The 21,686-nt window shown below is 41.1% G+C and overlaps 1 protein-coding gene across 1 annotated transcript in view; it reads right to left on the bottom strand.

Moving 5' to 3' along the window:
- Cfap58 (cilia and flagella associated protein 58) overlaps positions 1 to 21,686 on the bottom strand; it is a 95,899-nt gene that overhangs the window by 52,079 nt on the left and 22,134 nt on the right. The window contains exons 9-13 of the mRNA XM_048336336.1: positions 19,474 to 19,665; positions 10,804 to 10,965; positions 9,954 to 10,100; positions 3,798 to 3,938; positions 2,511 to 2,734 (exon numbers count right to left, since the gene is read on the bottom strand). Coding sequence (XP_048192293.1) covers positions 2,511 to 2,734; positions 3,798 to 3,938; positions 9,954 to 10,100; positions 10,804 to 10,965; positions 19,474 to 19,665 — 866 coding nt within the window. The remainder of the gene's footprint in view (positions 1 to 2,510; positions 2,735 to 3,797; positions 3,939 to 9,953; positions 10,101 to 10,803; positions 10,966 to 19,473; positions 19,666 to 21,686) is intronic.

Genomic DNA, 21,686 nt, shown 5'->3' on the forward strand with positions numbered 1-21,686 from the left:
AAAAAAAAATTTGATACTAAGTGAAATTAACTCCATGTTATGGAAATGAGTGTTATATCACTGTTGTAATTACTTTCAACATGCCATGTGAAGCCATAGCTTTTTTTGTTGATGATCCTCTTGTATCCCCTTCCTGTGGTTGTTCCCCCACTATCACTCTATCTAATCTTAGTGCCCTGGATACTGTATACACTGGTATTAGAACTAGGAAAGTGAAAGGGAATATCAAAATCGAGGGTCAAAGGATAAAAAGACAAACTACTCCAAAAGCAATACTTGCAAAACCATTTGGTGTAAACCAACTGAACAACTCATGGGGGGAGAGGGGAAGGGGGAGGGGCCAGGGGGAATGAGGGAGGAGGTAACAAATAGTACAAGAAATGTACCCAAGGCCTAACGTATGAAACTGTAACCCCTCTGTATATCACTTTGACAATAAATAAGTAATTATTAAAAACGAAATAGCAGACTTACTTAAGATGGCTTACCATATATCACAAGAAATGTACACACTGCCCTACTATGTAACTGTACCCCTGTGCACAACACCTTGTCAAAAATTTTTGTTTAATTAATAAATAAAGTATAAAAAAATAAAAGTCTTCCACAAATTAAAAAAAAAGATGGCTTACCATGTTAAGATTTTAAAATGGCTAACCATTCACCTTTTTTTTAACAGCTTACCATTTTAGACTCTGTGTAAGGCACATTGCATTTGTGTTTTATATTTAAGTGTAATTACAAGTCTGAAACTCAGAGATCAGTTACCCAAAGTCACATAGTCTGTAGGTAGCAAGGCTAAGATTAGAATTCAGGCTTGCTTGTCTCTAAGCTTTATCAAGTTGTCTTCTCAATGGAAAGGGGAAAAAAATCCATTATCAGCCAGGCTTCTGTGACTCATACCTATACTCCTAGCTTCTCAGGAGGCTGAGATCTGATCTAAGTTCAAAGCAAGCCCAGGCAGGAAAGTCCAAGAGACTCTTATCTCCAGTTTACTACCCAAAAAAGCAGAAAGTAGAGCTGTAGAATGCTAGCCTTGAGCAAAAATGTTAAGGGTAGCACCCAGGCCCTAAGGTCAAGCCCCAATACCAATACACACACATAAACACACACACACACACACACACACACACACACACACACACACACACGAAACCAACATTACCAACAAACTAGCAATGTTGACTAGGAATGGGTCAAATCCAGTCTTTTATATATGTCATAAAAATAACTCAAGAGCTGACAAGTTTAATGCTAGTCCTAGAGATTCTTCAGTAGCTACTTAGAAGAAACCAATTTGTCTCTAAAATACCAATGGTAGTGTCTCTAGATAGTAAAGTTATGAGTGATTTTCTGGTCCCTTCTTCCCTGCATTTCTCACACTTTCTACAAAATTTATACTACTTTCATCCTCTGAAGTGCAAAGCCACTAAAAAAAAAAAAATTTTTTTTAAAGGGTCAATCCATCCTTAACAGTGGTAAACCTCTGATTCCTGAGTCTCCTGCATTGAAATAGTAGAACCTTCTAACCCAATTAATTTAAGAGATAGATCCAGACTCTGTCCTTATCTCCCCACCCCTTGGTCAAGATAACTGTCCTTCTGCAAGCAGTGAGGAGGGAGGAGAGCCACTGAGAACATACTGGACCTCTGCAATTGCCTATATAAAACTCCACGATGTTTTCCCACAGGGAAAGTAGTTCTTGTATAATATAAGATTTAAAGAAAGAAGAAAGCTGCGCTTAAGCGAAAAGCTGCAGAAGATAAATCAAGAGTGAGATAGAAGATTTGGCTGTCTTCTAAGGAAACAGATTTTTAGATAGTGATAGAATTAAATTTTCCACCTCTTTTCATTCTATATATAATTCCAAGGGGAAAAAGAGAGAGAGAGATGGCCAAGTGCTACCTGGATAGAATTTAAATGTTGATGTTCCATTTCCCTCACAGAAGTTCCAAAGTACTCAGTAATAGGGAGAAGAAACTTTTCTAAGTTTGTAACTAGTTGTGTTTGTGATTTGACTTGAAATTTCCCTTCAAAGATACAGAAGCATATTTTATTAGCTTTTCTGCATTCCTTCATACACCAACTCAAGGAAACAATTTTGTTTTTGTGATATAATATGGGCATGATAGAGTTTTCTTGGTTGTTGTTTTTTTTTTTACAGTCCTGGGACTTGAACTCAGGGCCTAGGTACTGTCTCTGAGCCTTTGTGCTCAAGGCTAGCACTCTACTACTTGAGCCACAATGCCACTTCTGGCTTTGTCTGAGTAGTTTGTTGGAGATTAGAGTTTCACAGACTTTCCAGCTTGAGCTGGCTTCCAATCACGATCCTTACATCTCAGCGAGCCACCAGATTTTTATAGAAAAGTGGTTCTCAGTATTTGCTGATAATGGTATCATGTAAAACTCACTTTTCACAGTTTGATAAAGACCTTCAATGACCCCTCACAAGGTCACATCAGGTCACTGACAAACCTCCAGGCCCTTATCCCTGACAGCCTCCATATTACCTGAGTTCTTCCACATTAGCCACACTTCTGGCCAGAATCCTCTTCTCCCGGCGCAGTTTCTTGATCTCCAGCTTGAGGATCCTAATGTCCTCCAGCCTCTGGTTGTACTGGCTCTCGCCTTTATTCAGCACAGACTGCTGAATCTTGATCTTCTCATACAGCAAAGCTAACTCATCATTGCGCCGCACAAGTTGAGATCCCAGAATGTCTCTTTCACTGATGACCTAGAAAGGTTGAGGAGGGAACATGGACACCAAGAATGGAAAATTATGGATTTGCTTGTGGCAGTAGCAACAGTCAGGCTGTGTACAACTAGTGGATGTGAGCTGTAAATGCTCTACAAACAGCCTGCCAACACAACCAAAGCTGGGTTCCTCCCACACTGCTTGGGAAAAGATATCAGTGCACAATAAACAATCCATTCTAATAGTAGTAGTCCAATGATCCAGTAATCTTTGACCCGTAGGTGTGTCATTTTGCCTCCTTCCAAATTATGTGTATGTGAGGAGGGTGGGGGGTGGGAGGAGAAGGGAAGTTGTGTGTGTGTGTGTGTGTGTGTGTGTGTGTGTGTGTGTGTATACCTGTACTGGGGCTTGAATTGAGGGCCTGGGTGCTGTCCCTTAACTTTTTCACTCAAGGCTAGTACTCTTAACACTTGAGCCACAACTTTACTTCTGGCTTTTTTGTGATTAATTGGAGTTAAGAGTCTCATGGACTTTGCTGCCCAGCCTGGCTTTGAACCATGATCCTCAGATCTCAGCCCCATGAGTAGATATGATTATAGGTATGACCATATATGTATAAATATTGTATCTAAATATATAGTTTGCCCGACCAAACTGTATTTTTAATGCTTAAATTTAAACACTCTTCTGGTAGACCAAGTCTCCCCAAGTTCTGACACTTCTAGTCAAATTCCCCCAGCCAGATCCCTGAAAGTATTTTATTTTGAATCCTCAAAGTATTCATTTGAGTTCCTTTCTCCCAAACCATGTAAGTATGAACTCTAATTATCTCATTGGAACTTGAGCTTCCTGAGAACAGGGACTTCCCTCTTCTTGGCTGAAGTGCCCTCGTGTGGGAAGAGTGGTTGATGCCTGGGAAGTGCTCCTAAATATGGATAAAATAAAGGAGTGACTTTCATAATTAATCAATACAAGACAGGCCTCTCTGGCTGATCTTCTAGAAGGGCTAGGTGGCAGATCCTAGAGAGGACAGATGATGATGAATGAATAGTAGAACTGAGCCCTGGCGGCTATTAACGAGAGGGTGAGGCGAAGGTTCTACCTGGTCTAACTCCTTCTTCTGCCTTAGCCTCTCCCCGTCGGCCTCAGCAATGATTCTCAGGAGTTTCCTCTCTTCAGCCTCTTGCTTTTCAATGAAGTGTTTGGTCTCCATGGCTTGTTGTCTCAGTTTCTGCAGCTCGGCCTGGCAAAGAGGGAAAAGATTCAGACATGTTTCCTTCTGCAGCAGCATAGACAGGCGCACAGGGCTGTGGAGTGGTGCCTCGTTTGCATTCCCTGGTGATTCATTTAATGTGGTTTGAGCACACTATACTAATAAACCACATAAGCTTTGCGTGAGCGAGCACACACACACACACACACACACACACACACACACACACGAAACAGCAGTGCCTCTGATGATAATCATGTTTATTCTCTGAGCTGTGCCCTGGAGGAGTTTTATCACTGGTCCATGTGTGTAGTGGGATTTCATTGATATTCTGCAGCATTCCTCTCACTAAGAATGGCGCAGAGGATGAAATGGGATGAACACAAGAGACCACCATGTCTCCCCACTCGGGTCCTCACATCACCAGTAGGCTCACTACAAAGGGCAAGCCATGGCAAGCAAAAATTAAAGATAACAACAAAGTGTCCATTTTATACAGCAGATTGGGACAGAAAGATACATGGACCCTCAGCCTCCAACACTTCTCTTCCAGACAATAGAGGACGATATGTCAATGCTATACATATATCCAGTCCAGGAAACATTTTTTTCATTCTCTCTCTTTTTTTTTTGTCATGCAGAGAATAGCATTATGGGTCAAGGCACAGGTCATTGGCTGCCAAAGACCAGCAGATATGCTTTTTCAGAGAGATCACACCTGAGTCTGGTCATGAGGTGGGAAAGAAAAATGTTTCTTATCAAAGCATACACCCATTTCTATTCCATAAATATGGGCTTGTAATTTAAAATCACCCCAGGGATAATACTACACCTTGAAAAACTCATATCTCTACTTTATAAATACAATTACAGGGGTCATGCAAAGCCAAATAACTTGCCCAAGGTTACTGAACGCATAAATAGCAGCCTTGGGATTCCCACCATGCAAATAGGTTTCCCCACCCACTGGAGGTAATGAGAATCACCAACAACCATACATATGGACATCCCACCACCCTGTACGTAAAGGGACATGAGAGCACACAGGAAGGAGTCTCTGTTTTCACCTGGAGTTGAGAGAAAAGAACAAATTGGGTCCTTGGCAGGTGATGGACATTGCCCAAATGGAGGAGTGTGTGTTGGAGGAGAGCTTTCTACATACAGCCTATGTGAGCCAAGGCAGGGAATGAAGCAGCAGCTAGTTTGCCAGATGGCACAGCGCCCATGTGGTTGGATCTGAGTACTAGGTGTGATACTGCATAAGGTAAGACTGGCAAATAGCTGTGCAAAACTCAAAATGCCCTTTTGTGCCATGTGCTTCAGAGTCTGCAACCGGGCTGGGGATATGGCCTAGTGGCAAGAGTGCTTGCCTTGTATACATGAAGCCCTGGGTTCAATTCCCCAGCACCACATATATAGAAAACGGCCAGAAGGGGCACTGTGGCTCAGTGGCAGAATGCTAACCTTGAGCAAAAAGAAGCCAGGGACAGTGCTCAGGCCCTGAGTCCAAGGCCCAGGACTGGCAAAAAAAAAAAAAAAAAAAAAAAAAAAAAAACCAGAGTCTGCAACCAAGGAGCTAGTTACCCACCTTGAAAGCAAGAACACGTCTATGAGAGATTCCGTGTCCAACTGGAAAAGACATGGAGGAATCACTGGCCAGGGCACAAAGAAACAAATGAAGAAAGGGAGTTCATCTACCCATGCCCAAAATCACAAAGGAGGTGACAGAATGACATTAAGATTTCATTCAATATGCCAGAGCCTTACAGCTCTACAAATGACAGTTTAAAAAAAAAAAAAACATAATTTTTCTCTGTTCATGTAAGTATTAGGCCCATCATGCCCAATCACCCAGAAAGGTCACCAAGATGATAAAATAAATAAATAAAAATTCCACAGTTGGAATTAATTGCCTGGAAACCAACTCAATTCAGGTCAAAGGTCTTCTCCCTTCATAAATTCTGTGCCTCAGACTTCCCAAGACAGTAGGCGATACTGTGTACCTAGTAATTGATGTGCAGTGTCGCAAATTAAATGCAACAAGCTACTATCAAAACAAGGGTTTCTTTTATGACAGTTTGTTCATAAAATATGGTTTAGGGATAAGCAAAAGAAAATACTTACTGAGAAATGATCTGGCCTAGTATTTACCACTTAGGGGGATTGCCTGTTAGGACAGAGTGTGAAGTACCAGCCTTTCTGTTTCTCCAATCATTTAAGATGACAGTGAAGACAGCAATAAAATACCTGTTTGCCTGATGCCTCCTTTAATAAAACTTTTATTCTCCTATATCTGCAGCACTCACTTTTTTGTTCCTAAGTGCCAAGAGCTGATCAGAATCCATCAGCAGAACAAAATGAAACCCCTGTTATATTAAAATGCAATCAACGGTGTGTAAAAGTATCTGACTGAAATGTAAAACCATTCGTGCGTTTGGCATTGCTGGATGGATTTTTTTCCATAATATATCAAAATTCTGAGTGGTCTCCTTATGTCATAAATTTATGGGCTGTAAACAAGATGTGGCATTAGAAGTTGGCAGCCAATGTTAACATCAACAAAATACCTTGGGTCTAATACATTTAGTAGTTATAAATCTGAGCTGTCTCACCCAGGAAGGATAGCAACAACTGCTGGGCCCCCAAAGCCCATCAAGCAGCAACCTCGGTGCCACTTGAGATTTTTGTACCTGTTGAAGTGTTTCTGGTGACCTGTGGTTGGATGGTAATAGCACATCACACCCTTTAGTCACTACCTCTCTGGCTACACAATTTTGCAATTGATGTTTATAGACTACAAACCATCTAATTTGTGAATGGGCATCCACTGTATCTCAAAAGCCATACTTGGACAAGTCTCAGAGATTCGTATATGAGCCACCTTAAGTGTTCAGCCTTGACAGTAATTAGGGCTTTTCCCTCCTTCTGTCATGGGTAACAGAAACAGCTTTATGTCATGTGACAGAAGCTAGTCTGTAATGTGGTGCTATTTGCTGCTGAATTATGTAGGAAGACTCAAAGTGCTGTCAGATGGATGTGGGATGATTGGGAAGTGCTGAGACAGACTCTGGGGCTTGTTAGGTCTGGAAAACAAGGTGACTGCTTCAGTGCTGATGAAAGGAGACTGAGACAGCATGGGAAGAAGGACCCAGATGCAGCCACATCTACCCAGGACTACTGACATTCTCTCCTAACCATAAAGTGCTGACAACGCCTAGGATCCTAAAAAGACAAGACAGTCTGGTAGTGACTGCAAAAGGAAAAGGAACACAGAAGGAGAAAGGTTTTTCAGTTGATGGGGATGAATGTAGATGAGGACAACCTACAATGACATTGTTTGTCTACAAACTTGGAAAGTAGCAAACTGGGCTGTCCTGTCAGAAGGCATCTCGCAGTCTGTCAAGAAGGCAAGGGCTTGCCCCCGTAGCAGGGACTATGCACCCACTGAGCTTTGCAGAACTGAAAGATAAATGTCTTTTGGAGCAATGTGACTAGGAAATCTACCCTTTCCTCCCAGGGTTTTGGTTTGCAAGCTTTGGAGGCATGAAATCCAGAGACCTGTGTAGAATATGACTCATATTCTTAGCTTTAAAAAAAAAGTCAAGAGGCTGGAGATCAACGTTTGAGCTGTCATATTTGTTTTTTCCTAAAGAATGTCAAACAGGCTTAATGGTAGGCCACGATCATCCAATCGGAGCACCATTGCAAGTCACCCTTGGATAACCTCAAATAATAGATCAAGCAGGCATCCTCTCTCTTTGTTCCTCACTGCTGCCGTAATGGGAAATGCTGAGGGAAAGAGCATCTTCTCTCCATAGTGAGTACAAAGCAATCATCTTCCTATAATCGATGACCCAAAGCCATTTAGACGTGGAACTCCCTATTCAGAGCATGTTGTCCAGAACAGAAACCTTTTTTAATCCCCTTATGTCAGCCAGCCACCAACCCTGCTGGCCCACAGCACATCACAGCCTCCTCCTGCCCTTTATTTCGTTTCATTATGGTGCTTCTTTGGGGCTGTTTGTGTAGATGGCTGATGATGAAGATCATCACTGAAACTAACATCAAACAGTAAGGAAAGAAGGGAATAAGTGTCTTGGGTAGGAAGTTGTTTATTCTACAGCAGGACTGTGCAGAAGGTCATTTGTTTTACCTTGGACTCTACTGGAATAATAGTTAATTTTTTGACTAGAGAATCACTTGGGAAGTAGAAGTGGAAATCATTGTTATCCTCCCAGAGAGATGAAAAGAGAGAGAGAGAGAGATTACTCTGATGTCTTGCTAACATGGTCCATGAGGCTCCTGGTGGAGCAGTGTTGTAATGAGATTCTTCTGATTCATTCAGCAATAAATAAACCCCATCCCCACTATGAGCTCCAGGGTGAAACAAGCTGCTTCCATCAAACTCTGCTTTTGAACAAAGGAAATAAGGGCAAAGATGCAGGAACTTTTTCCAATTTCAGAAAACATTGTGTGTGTGTGTATGTGTGTGTGCGCGTGTGCGCGCACATGTGTGTATACATATATATATACATACATATATACATGCATATATCTATACATATGAGGAATTTTCTGTTCTTTTCTATCACAGGCTGCAGTGATAAGAGAAATCAGTCACGGACAAATAAATCAATTACTGTATCTTTTTGTATAAAGACATTTTTGTTAGTTGAATATTTCTCAAACCAAGTGGTGCCTTAATTTAATACAGTAGTTCTAATTCCATGAAAACCTATCATTAAATTGCTGGATCTGTTATTAAATTGTGAGTGTATATTTCAATCTATTGTAAAATCAGGGGAAAGGTGGCATTAATTCTGTCCAGTACTAGGTGCACATTTTTAAGACAGGGATCATCTTTGAAAGCTACTATGTGCAGAAAACAATGGCACCCAATATCTATTTTCTTGTAAATGGTTCCTGCAAATGGATCTTAACCACCTACAAATACTGTTTATATAATATATACTATGTAGACTTTTTTTTATTATTTGGCAAATAAAATGCAAAAGAAATCTATTGGATTGGATGAGAAAAAGAAATGATGGCCATATTACTAATACATACAGTAAAATACAATTGGTTAGAGAATTTGAAATGGCAATCATTACTTGGCATGTATTGTTGTTAATAGACATAGAACGTTCTACACTAGAGGGTTTTAAAGGGCATGTTGATCTAGGAGTGGTGGTGTAGTCCTGACACTCAGGAAGCAAAGGCAAGAGGATCTTGAATTTGAGGCCAGTCTAGACAACATAATGAGACTCTGTCACACAAAAAAAACAAACCACAACACAAAACCTGGGGGTGTAGCTCAGTAGATAGACAGATAGACAGACGATAGAGATAGATAGATAGATAGATAGATAGATAGATAGATAGATAGATAGATAGATAGATAGATAGATAGATCTTAGTAAGATCTACAGAGAAAGAGCTATTTGGGGATGTAGCTGCAAAGGTCTTAGGCCCACAGAAATAAAGTCAACTATGAACCAGGTTGAGAATAAAACCAAGTGAGGAGAGAGGAGCAAAAGGGAAAATAAAGCCCTGATACCCCCTGGTTAGTGCACACAAAGGAACAATGATCAGTAGCCATGGGATGGGATGTTACCAGCGATGGGGTTGGGAGAGCTGGGTGTGAGCACTGGGCAGGACTTGGGTTGTAAATGCAAAGGGATGGTAGCCAGCCTACAAGCCCAAGGAACTCCCGTGCAGTGCTGACCTGCTAAGTCACCAGTGTTGATGCAGCTTAAATGAGCTAGTGTTGTGTGGGTTAGCCACTCTCCTCCCCCACTCCACCCAGGGAACTATCTGTTAAGAACAGAAACAGCTCAGCCTTGCATGAATGGGTTTGGGAAACTAGCAATGGAGGCCACTGGCAGCTTCCTCCATCACGTGTACACACACACTCACACAGACACACACACACACACACACACACACACACACACACACACACACACACACACACACCGTGCCCTCCCTCTCTACTTTGGTTAGAGTGGATTGCTGGCTGGGGTCTCCTGTGGGGGTGAGCACCTTCAGTGTTTCCTTCTCCTTTTCTATCCGCTGCTGTTCCAGATGCAGCTTCACAAGTGCAGCCTCCTTGACGGAGATCTCTTCTTTCAGCTGGTCCACCTGATGGGTCATAATCTTTAACTTTCTCTTCATTTCAGTGATTTCATCCTAGAAGAAAGGTAAAAGGAAGAAGGTTCAAGGGTGAATTAAACAGTCACCATCATTTCTATGGATAGTCAATACACATTGGGAACTTCAAAGGGAGGCTCTCTCAGACAATGGCTTCTCAACCAATTGCAACTGGGCTATTCTTTTATCTCTGGCATCTATCCATAGAGCAATAACTCAAAACAGTTACATGTACTCAAATGCTCTCTCTCTCTCTTTCTCTCTCTCTTTATTCCTCATTTTACTAAAGGAAGTGGACACTCAATAAGTACTGTCAAGGAAAGATTCCAAATTTAACAAATTGTATTAAACAAGAGTATGATACTGTCCCCTAAGCCTTGGTAGAAGTTTAAAACACACACATACACAGAAAGAGAGAGAGAGAGAGAGAAACAGACAGACAGACAGACAGACAGAGAGACAGACAGACAGAGAGACAGAGAGACAAACAGAACAGAAATTCTATACAGTAACGAAAAGTTGCACCAGGATCATCCAAGTCCTATTAAGTTATGGCCTGTTACGTTGCATTATTTCCCTTCCAAACAGCCTGATAGATTTGCCTAAACTGATCTTTTCCAGGTGAATTGCACAAGATTTCTTTCTTGATCTATTTTCAATCCTGCTATTTGGACAACAGAAACTGCTTTAAGAGCAGAGGGGAGACAAATGAACATGCAGAGTCACAGAACATATTCTTTACCTGCGCCTCAATCAGATTTTTGCTGTAGAGATTCCTGTCAGACCTCACAGCTTCGTACAGGTTCTGTTGCTGTTTCAATTTAGTCTCTGACTCAGCTATTTTTTTTCTGTAGTCAAAAATCTGCATTTCGTGGACTTTTATATCTTCCATGCTCATGAGGACCTGGGAGGAGAGAGAAGTATTTGAATGTGGTTTCTAAAAGCCCATCTGTGCTTATGGATTTGGGGCAAATGGGATTTTTTTTTATCTAGGGGAAGTTGGTAGAGGGGTCCCAGCAATCAGTAAATCTGACTGTGACTATAATCACTGCAATGCCACACAGAAATTCAGCCCAGCTGATTAGGAGAAGCACATCTTTTATCTGTGTTGTAGTTCTGCCAATTAGAAAGGCTTAACATAGGCATGTTATGATTACAACAAAAGGAAAAGATAAAATACTTTCTGCAAACCTTTCCTGATCACTCTATCCATAAAAAGAAAAGAAAGAACGAAAGCCACTGGCTTAAACAGATTTGAACACAAAGTACTACAAAAGATAAGAGATAACTTAGTTGTTTGGCCACACTGCTTTATCAAGTTAACTGAGAGAAAGAAACCATAGCCTTTGACCCTTGATGGCAATCATAACTCTGTCTTGCCAATGTCAAACCCATCCCATCAGGGGAGCTCACACAACTTCAATAAAAAATAATTTAGCCCTATGGTGATTCATGCCTGAAGTCCCAGATACTCAAGAGATGGAGATTGTATAATCAGGAGTTTGAAGCCAGCCAGGACAAAGGAAGCAAAGAGACCCTGTCTCACAAATGAAAACAAGAAGGCTGGGACAGGTCACAGGTGTTCAAACACCTTGACTGACATGTGCAAGGATCTGAATTCCACAGTACTGAAAAAAAATTTTAAGCCATCTTTTGCACACACACTTACAGAAAGTATAGGAAACCAGTGAGCCCACCTCCTTTATGCAAGATTGGAAAACCAGGGCCAGAAACTCCAGCATGAACAAGTTCCTCTAAACAAGCCATTTGTAAAGGAGAAATTGTGTTACTATGACTCTTCACTCAGTGTCTACAAAAACTGTTGTTGTTGTTGTTGTTGTTGTTTAAGGAAAAATGTCTTTTAAAAATTCCTTAAGAGGGCTGGGAATATGGCCTAGTGGCAAGAGTGCTTGCCTTGCATACATGAAGCCCTGGGTTCGATTCCTCAGCACCACATATATAGGAAAGGCCAGAAGTGGCGCTGTGGCTCAAGTTGGCAGAGTCCTAGCCTTGAGCAAAAAGAAGCCAGGGACAGTTCTCAGGCCCTGAGTTCAAGCCCCAGGACTGGCAAAAAAAAAAAAAAAAAAAAAATTCCTTAAGAGAAAAAAAAAACGGAAGGAAAAGATGAAAGTACAACATGACTAAGAGACAGTACAGGTAAGGAAATTTTTCTTAAGAAGATGCCATATCTTGTTAGTGAATATCTCTTAACTAATGGTTACAAATGAAGGAAATAGAGCAGTGTGAAACCGAAATCGAGTAGTGAGTATAAGGAAATATTTCAAGTTCCCAGGATTCAGCTCCATACGTAAGGAAATATTTCGAGTACCAGGAGTATGAACAAAGGAAAGAGCAGAGAGGCCATCTTGACAGGCCAACAGGTTTATTGGACTCCAACCAGGTTTCCTTCAGCCCCACTGAAGAAATGGCATAATTACCTTACAACCAAGGTCTCTATTTATTAGGCAAAGAGAATGAAGTCAGGCAGGGAAGTGGTTTGGGGGTGTTCATCATGGGACAGGGGCAGGATGGGAACAGGGGAAGGGGCTCCTTGTACAAGGATGGAATCTTACTTCGAGTTACAGGAAGGGGGATTTTTACAGCACCTGTTTTTAGCAGACACTTCAACTCAGTTCACAGGTTATCTCTTTTACAGCCACAGGGTATATTTGTGGAGGAGGAGAAGGGAGAGGAGAGGATTCCACAAGCCAAATCTGGACCAAGGGCAATTCTAAGATATGGCTGGTGGTGGGGAAGGTGAGTGTTTCTAGTTTAAGTCGTTTTCCATCCATGAGACCAGGAGGAGGAGAATAACTGAAGTAACATGGCTCTAGAAGGTTCCTCTGGAAGTGACATTTTATCTTGAACCTAAATGTATGAAGGACCTTGGCCACACTGGTAACATCTTAATTTCATTATACAGTGTCCCCACATACCAGAATTTAAAATGTATACATAAGTGTGAAGTGTACGTTGCTTTTTTTTTTTCAATTACTTGCATCTTCCTTCTCCCTCAACCTACTTCAGTCTTTCATCTAGTAATCCTATTAGGTTCCCAGTCTAGTTTGTGCCCTTCCATGTTTTTCTTTGAATTTTGAATATTCTATTCTGGTCTACAAATGTAATAATGATAGTTCATATTCATCAGCTACTTTGTATGTACCTGGCATTTTACATGTAATAACAAATTTAATTTTCACCAAAATCCTATAAGCTGAGCCTTACCCACTCCAATTTTACAAAGAAGAAAAGTAAGCTCCAAAGAAGTAATATTCACAAAGTAACTCAACTAGCAAGTAGGCAGCTATGAAAATTGGGTTTCTTTTTTGTTTGTCTTGCTTTGCATTGCTTTACGGGGAGGATATTTCTATTTTTTTAAGGAAATTATACCATAAGTTACAATGTACTTTGCTGCTTTTTTTTAAGTTTTGCTTTTTTAAAGATGGTTTTTATTAGCATCTTTTACATGAGTAAGGGAATCTTTACATGCATGCGTCCAATGTGCCTGGATCAAACTCACCTCCTTTCAACCTTCCTTCCCTCTTTTTAAACAATTTCATTGTTCTATTTACATGTATGCACATGGAGTATTTTGCCCATAATTCCCCTTTCATGGGTCCTCTTCCCTTCTCCTGGTACCTGCCCCCAACATAGCCTGTTTTACTTTCCTGTCATCCATCTCTTCATTTGTTAATATGTATTCGTTGTACAAAGGGTTTCACAATGCTATTTCATACATGCATCTATTATAATTCAATCAGACTGACTTCCTTGTTGTTCTCTCTTTGCCTGTCCCTACCACCCCCCTATTGTACAACAGTTGGCAGTTATGTACAGAGACACAATGTATTCCAGTATCATTCCCCTATACCATTCTCTCTCCCTCTTTCTCCCCTTTACTCCCCCAAACAGTACATTGCTTCTTATTACTCAGTAGTGTCTTATAGAAATCATCTGAATTGGCTCTAATTCATTCTCTTTAAAGATGTACGATATCCTACATAAAATCAACTATGTCCCCCTGAGGCATCAATCTCTCCCCCCCTTTTTTTTTTGCCACTCCAAGACTGCATTTTATACCTGTGTTCTCAAACACCTGTGTTGTTTCTTCTGTGGGTAGATTCCCAGCAGTGGGGTGGCTGGCTCGAAAGGACATGTATAGTTTTAGCTTTCATAGACACTGCTAGATTGCTTTCCAAAATGGTTGTAACACTTTACATTTCCACATCACCAGCAATGGATAGAAACTAGCAAAGAATAGATATCCTTGTACTCTCAGGATAAACTTTCTTTGGTCAGACTGGATGGTTCTCTTAATGTACTGTCAAATTCAACATACTAGAATTTTCCTTAGAATTCTGTAAACACCTTCCTAAGGAATAGAGGCCTATGGCTTTCTCTTTAGTTCTATTTTAACATCAAGATTTCTTCTGCTAGTTTCATGAAGTGAATGAAGGACCTTTCCCTTCACTCATTTTGTTCATTCACTCAATGAACTGGTGGCCTGCCAATGGCAAACACTGTAAAGGCACAACTTCCATACAGAGGACTGCAACACTTCCCTACGCCCTCGTGTGTGACTCCCCCATAAAATGCATAATCAATGATTGGGTATAACTAGTTACTGAGAGGTATACAGGATGTTACATGAGAACCAAAGACCAGAGTTTAGTGCAGAGTGTCTGAGGACAGACCTACACATCTCTTAATAACCAAGCAGGTTTACATAGTTTGTGAGAGTTGTATTCCTATCCAATTGGTGTCAAAACTAAACAGTTGAGCCAAGAATGTATATACATTCGGTGGTGAATGGTTAGGGCCTGGAAGGAAAAGAAAAAAGTTAGAAAACCAGGCTGGGAGTATGGCCTAGTGGCAAGAGTGCTTGCCGCCTACACATGAAGCTCTCAGTTCGATTCCCCAGCACCACATATATGGAAAACGGCCAGAAGGGGCGCTGTGGCTCAGGTGGCAGAGTGCTAGCCTTGAGCGGGAAGAAGCCAGGGACAGTGCTCAGGCCCTGAGTCCAAGGCCCAGGACTGGCCAAAATAAAAAAAAAGTTAGAAAACCAAAGACAAGGAAGTCAAGGGAGAAAAGTATAGTAAGGGATCTGAAATTAAGAAGAAATTCTGTTCCTTCTCCCAGTATTTATTTAATCTATATCTTTAGAGTCTTTAAAAGTGAGTAGCAAGATCCAGGCACCAGTGGTCATGCTTATAGCTATTCAGGAGGCTGAGATCTGAGGATCATGGTTTGAAGCCAGTCCAGGAAGCAAAGTTCATGGGAATCTTATCTCCAATTAGCTACCCTCACCCAACACACACACACACACACACACACACACTGGAAATGGATCTGTGGCTAAAATGGTAGAGAACTATCCTTGAACAAAAAAGGTCAGGGATAGTGCCCAATCCCTGAGTTCAAACTCTAGGACTAACACCAAAAATACAAAAGATTATCAAGCATTCTTATGGCATATCAACACTGGTAATGAAAGTGTATGTTGGGAATTAACATAAAACTTAAATAAGGTACCAGTCACCTGGTCTTTCATTTGATTATAAGAAAAAAAATCTGTTATTTGATGTTAAGAAAAGCCACCATCTTAACCGCAAACACAGCCTTTTTATGGACATGACGTCACTCTTGTTGGGGGGGGGGGGTCCATGAAATGAATAGATTAAAAATACTTTGAACAGTATCATCAGCATTCAGAATATTAAGCAGTGCATCAGAGAAAAAATTGCTTGTTCAATCACTTCATGAGATATCAGAACAAAAATATTCCTTTGCACAGAGAGAATCATGCCCCAGAGAGACGAGGTAGGCAGGACATTTCTTTCTTGAGCATCTTCCTACACATCACAGCACCCAGACTCACAAACTTGTCTCTGGATTCCTGAAGCTGAGAGTAATAAGAATCCATCACAATACCAAGAAAGATCAAAGGAAATTAAAGTGAAGTTGACAATGAAAAATAACAAGTATTGAAACTAAAGGAAAAGACAATTTACAGAGCAATTTATTTCTGTGTGGGGACTCAATTTATTTTGATGGAAATCATTCAAACCAATGTCATACAGAAGTTCACAGCCTGTAAACTTGCCAAATTTGCAGAGTGTTAAGTAGTAGTCAAAACTCTGATCACCAAGCTATCCACATGAAAAGTGATGTATAAGAGGTAGCATGGCAACTGTGAAGCTGTAGCTTAATTAATGAATTAAATTTTCAGATACACAAACCAACTCCTGGAATAAATTATACTCAAACATTGGACATTTTATGAGAGCCAGAGAATCAGCTCCTAGCAGCTGCAGGCCCACTTTGGAGGGGCCCAGAAAAATGCTTACAGTACAGAATAGGTTTATAACCTACTTCTCCTCCCCCCTCCCCTCCTCCTCTTTTTTAACTTTCAGCTAAATCAACTTGCCAATAGAAATACAAGTGAGATAAAAATCAATGTTGTTTTTTTTTTAAAACTGCAACCCAACCCCAACATCATGTAAACTGAGGCTGGATAAGAAAGTAAGTCATTGAATTGAGAACCCTTTAACTTCCATTTGATGAAAATATCAGTATAATAAACTTCTCCAACAAGTTCTTCTGACTCAGTGTCAATAGTCTGAATGCGGACAATGCTTTTACTTCCTCAATGAAAACTGGAAAACTCACTCTCATTAAACAGAAGAGAAGGCATGGTCATGCATGGGAAATTTTGTCTTCCCTGGTTTTCTTATTTCTTTATTTCTTTATTTCTTTATTTCATCCTCTATCATCAGTTTAGAAAGGTATATCTATGTTTGAATCTAAGTGAGAGAATACACATTTGTGTAATCATGTTAATTTCTAACAGATAGTAATTTGGTAGTAAGTGCTGATTATTATGATGGGTGATTTTATAGGAATCAGGTCTGGTTCTGCAGGAAAGCAGTAATATACACTTCTTTTACAATGACACAAAAAGTTTATCATGCGTGTAAGCCTCCCAAGGCCTTCCCTGGGGTTTTACCCAATTGAAGATGCTCTGTATAAAATTCAAATAAATATCAAAGAAGCAAGAGACTTATTTCATTATGAAGATATCTAACTATGACATCTACAATATTTCTGTAATCAGCTTTGGTTTTGCTTGCCTGCTTCTAAACTCTTGAAAGTACATTATTATTCATTTCGTGGAGCCTCTGTAAAGAAAGCTTTGCTTGACACTATTTTGGGCAAATAAGCAAAGAGCTAAGAATTGTGTCGGTAAAGATTTGTTGCAAATGAATGCTTTGGGATATGTAAAACTACTGAGAGGAGAATGACATAAGTTTATTATTTAGGATGAAAGGGGATCAAAAATGCATAATGTGCAAAATACTCAGTGGATTTAATGATGAACTAACTAGGCATTGTGATATCTAGAGTTTGTCAACATTCAGAAAGAGTACATAGGCTGGGGATGTGGCCTAGTGGCAAGAGTGCTTGCCTCCCATACGTGAAGCCCTGGGTTCAGTTCCCCAGCACCACATATACAGAAAATGGCCAGAAGTGGCGCTGTGGCTCAAGTGGCAGAGTGCTAACTGAGCAAAAAGAAGCCAGGGACAGTGCTCAGGCCCTGAGTCCAAAAGCCCCAGAACTGGAAAAAAAAAAAAAAAGATGCACAACATTCAGAAAGGAGTACATATGGTGGATGTTCTTCCTCATACCTCCGTTTTTCTGAATCATAAAATTCAGAGTGCAACAGAAAAAAAAAAAAAACAAGAGGATAAAAAATACTGGAGTAGATTATCTTGTGGATCAGATGACCTGTTATTCCCTCTTAAAAGAAGTGTTTTTCCTGTGTTGCCAATACTGGACTTGGCCATATGACTTACTATAGCCACTGAGATATCAGAATATTAGCATACATGGGTAAGTGTATCTTTGCCTTACTTCCAGAAAATCCTTTCCTACTACATCCTTGAGACTCAGTTCCACCATCAGAAGCCAATGTTCTATGGGGCTTATTTCTCTCTCTTGAGGAACAATGATTTTAATCTTCTGCTGGCATTCTGAGAGAATCTAGGAGTTTGCATCTACCCCACTGATTGGATCTCCCCACATTGGTTCTGTTGCCTTTGCTTTGTCTTATTTTGTATTGTTTTGAGACATGGACTCATTACATAGCCCAAGCTGGCCTTGAAATTCTGCCTCTTGAGTTATGGGATTACAGGCATGTACTACCCTCACTTCTCCTGGATTCATTTCTGTTCTTCAGGCTTCCAGGCTTCAGATTGAACAACTCCACCAGCCTTCCTGGGTCTCTGGCCTGCAGGCAGCAGATGGTGGCATTTCTCAGTCTCCCTGATGGCATGAGCCAATTCCTCCTACTCACTCTTCAGCTTTCCCGAAAAACACTGACTAACACTAACATGGAATGACATGTATTGGTGATCCATTCTCAGGGAGTACAGTCCCTGAGTCACTGAAGAGGCGGGCAGAAGGGTGTGAAGCATCTTTCCGGCCTCTCTCAGGTTGTCTCTTTGAAGAGGCAAATTGAGTGAACCAGGAGTAGAGATGCAGGTTTTTCCCATTCAACCATATTATCTTTAAATTTCAGATCCATTTTCTTGTCTTCTATATTGACATCAAGCTTGACATTAGCCTTGGGTTTGATAACTGGGAGAACATTCCATGCATATCTACGCCTTTATTGACATTTAACAGGTTGAGGATAGCTTGAGGAATACCATGCCAGGGAAATCCACAGTTCCACAAAGTAGGAAGTAACTGACTCTTAGGAGGGAGCCAGAGCAGGTTTGAGGGAGCCGTTGGAGCTAAGTTTTGAAGGATAAATAGGAGTTTGTCATGGAAAGGAAAGGAAGAAGGTGTTTCCAGAGAGAACAGAGAGCTTAGGCTCTGCCATATAGGTTAGAGTAGCCCAACTCCTGTGCCACACGTAGCTATCAAGATCCCGATTCCCTTCACCCCTGGGATGGCCAGTGTGGGACCGTGGGTTCATCCCTTCCTGCCCTAAACAACCTCAGTCCTTGCTCCCCTGTGGCGGAGACATATAATTTTCTTCACATGTTGTCATGTGGAAAATGCTAGGACCCAGGGAACTGAAAGGGAAACTGAGCTTGTAAGGTAAAGCAATAATAAAAACACAATGGAGCCAAGGTGGTGCCAGCGACAAGGGGATGTCACCCAGCCAGGATACTGCACAGCAAAAGGAGTGCCTGCAATGTGCAAGAAGTAACAGGAAGCAGACAAGACCAAGACCATTTCACAGTAGAGTCCACCACCAGCTCTGGGACCATCTTTGTTCTGTTTGACTCACTTCTAAGTCTGCTTGACAAGCACAAGTAGAAATCTACACACACCATCCTGGCATCCATCTGTGATGCACAGCGGAAAGAATGCCCACCCACCATCTCCCTGAGGGGCTTACCTTCTGGGTGAGATCACTGGCCTCGTTGATGTACCGATCACGCTCCTTTTCTAGCTGAAAGATGATCTTTCTCTGCTTCTGGGACTCTTCCTTGTGGGCTTGGATTTCTTCCTCCAGATTCCTCTTGGCTTGCTCCTGGAGTCTTGCCAACTCCATCTGCTTTTGGGTGGCACTGATTGCCTTAAGCATATTCTAAAAATATGAGTGACAAGCCTTAGTACTGACAGTGTTCAAGGGTTACCCCTACCTTATCCTTAAGATGTTAAATGACTTGCCTTTTGTATCAATCATAGTGTTCTCTGCAGATGATGAAGAGCTTGTTACATGAATTTTGCACTTGGCGCTTTCAATGCACACACAACTGCACCAAGCAATCACAAGATCCCTGGAAAGGGGGTCCTATGTAGCACCAATGTGTGGGCTAGGAATCAGAAACTACATGGCTACCAGTTCATACAACAGGAAAGTGGCAGTAGCAGGTTTGGAATCTGGGGCTGGCTTACCCCCAAATCCATGCTTTTCAGTCTCATTCCACCTCCAGCCTTTATCTTGTGAGGCTAGAACACTTGGTCTAGAAGTGTGACTACTTAGTGTTGGAGTACTTGCCTAGCATGCATAAAGCCCTGGGTTTGATTTTTAGTATTGAAAAAAAAATCTCTAAGAGCAAAAAGTACAATAATAAAATGACTAAAAAACAAAAATGGCTGGGCGCCAGTCACTCATGTCTGTAATTCTAACTTCTCAGAGTGGCTGAGATCTGAAAATCAAAGGTTGAAGCCAGTTGGGGAAAGAAAGTCCATGGACTCTTATCTCCAATTAACCACCAAAAAGTTGTAAGTAGAACTGTGGCTCAAGTGGTAGAGCACTAGCCTTGAGCAAAAAAAAAAATCTCAAGAATATTACCCAGGCCCTGAGTTCAAGCCCCAAAACTGGAACAAAATAATTTTAAAAGCTAAAATAAAAATGAGATGTGTAGACTTAACACACCACCAATGACATCAATGGGTATACTCCAAAAAGTAATGAAAGCAAAAATATGGACATGAATGCTCCTTTATAATAGCACTCTTTTAAAAGCCTAAAAATGAAAAAAATTCAAAACATCTACCAACAGATGGGCATAAACAAAATATCATATGCCTATACAATAGAATATTATTCAGCACAAAGGACTTGAAATATCAATGCATGCAACAATATTGAAAATTACTGTTCTAACAGAAGGATGCCAGACTCCAAGGTCACATGGTGTATGATTCCATTTGTACCAACATCCAGAGCTGTCAAATTCACAGAGACAGAAAGCAGGTTCGTAGTTGCCAGGGATGGAAAGGGGGGAATGGGGAGGGATTGCTAAACAGGGTTTCCTTTTGTAGTGGTGAACATGTTCTGGACCCAGATGATGATGGATGGCAAAATTCTTTGAGTGTCATTCATGATAAATTTCGTATTTGGGTGTACTTTACCACTAGACAAAAGAAAGTAATCTAGCTTTAAATAGATATATATTTATTTATATATATATATATATATATACACACACACACATATATATATATATGCGCTATACATGAAGCCCTGGGTTTGAGTCCTCAGCGCCACATATATAGAAAAGGACAGAAGTGGCGCTGTGGCTCAAGTGGTAGAGTGCTAACCTTGAGCAAAAAGAAGCCAGGGACAGTGCTCAGGTCCTGAGTTCAAGCCCCAGGACTGGCAAAAAAAAAAATATGCACAATCGTGCCCAGGCCTAGTTTTCTGACTGAGTAAAATGGACTGCTTGAAAGCTACACTGGTGATTTCTGATGGTGGAGAGGGTTGGCTGCAGCCTGGTAACCACCCTTATCAGGTGAGTCCACTTCACTATCCACGACTAAAGGACATTCCTTGGGGAGTTTTGAAATGGGGCCTTCATTTCGGGGTGGGGGGGAATGCTGGGAAAATGGAGTCCCGGATCTCCACATGCTCTGCCATGGAGCTGCCTCCCCAGTGCTGGGCTTTCAGATATTTGCAACTCAATAGAAAAAAAAATGGGAACTTGGGACTCCTTGGTAGGAGCTATTATTCTGCTATGTGGCTGGAAGTTAAGGAGAGACAGACAGACTGACTGACAAGACAGACTTATTGAAAAAGTAATAAAACAAAAACTGGGCAGGAACTCCCTGGTGGCAAGAGACTGTCATTCCCAGAACACTGAGGCCAGGCTTCTGTCACTT

The sequence above is a fragment of the Perognathus longimembris genome, chromosome 2 (assembly GCF_023159225.1).
Source record: "Perognathus longimembris pacificus isolate PPM17 chromosome 2, ASM2315922v1, whole genome shotgun sequence".
NCBI classification, from domain to species: Eukaryota; Metazoa; Chordata; class Mammalia; order Rodentia; family Heteromyidae; genus Perognathus; species Perognathus longimembris.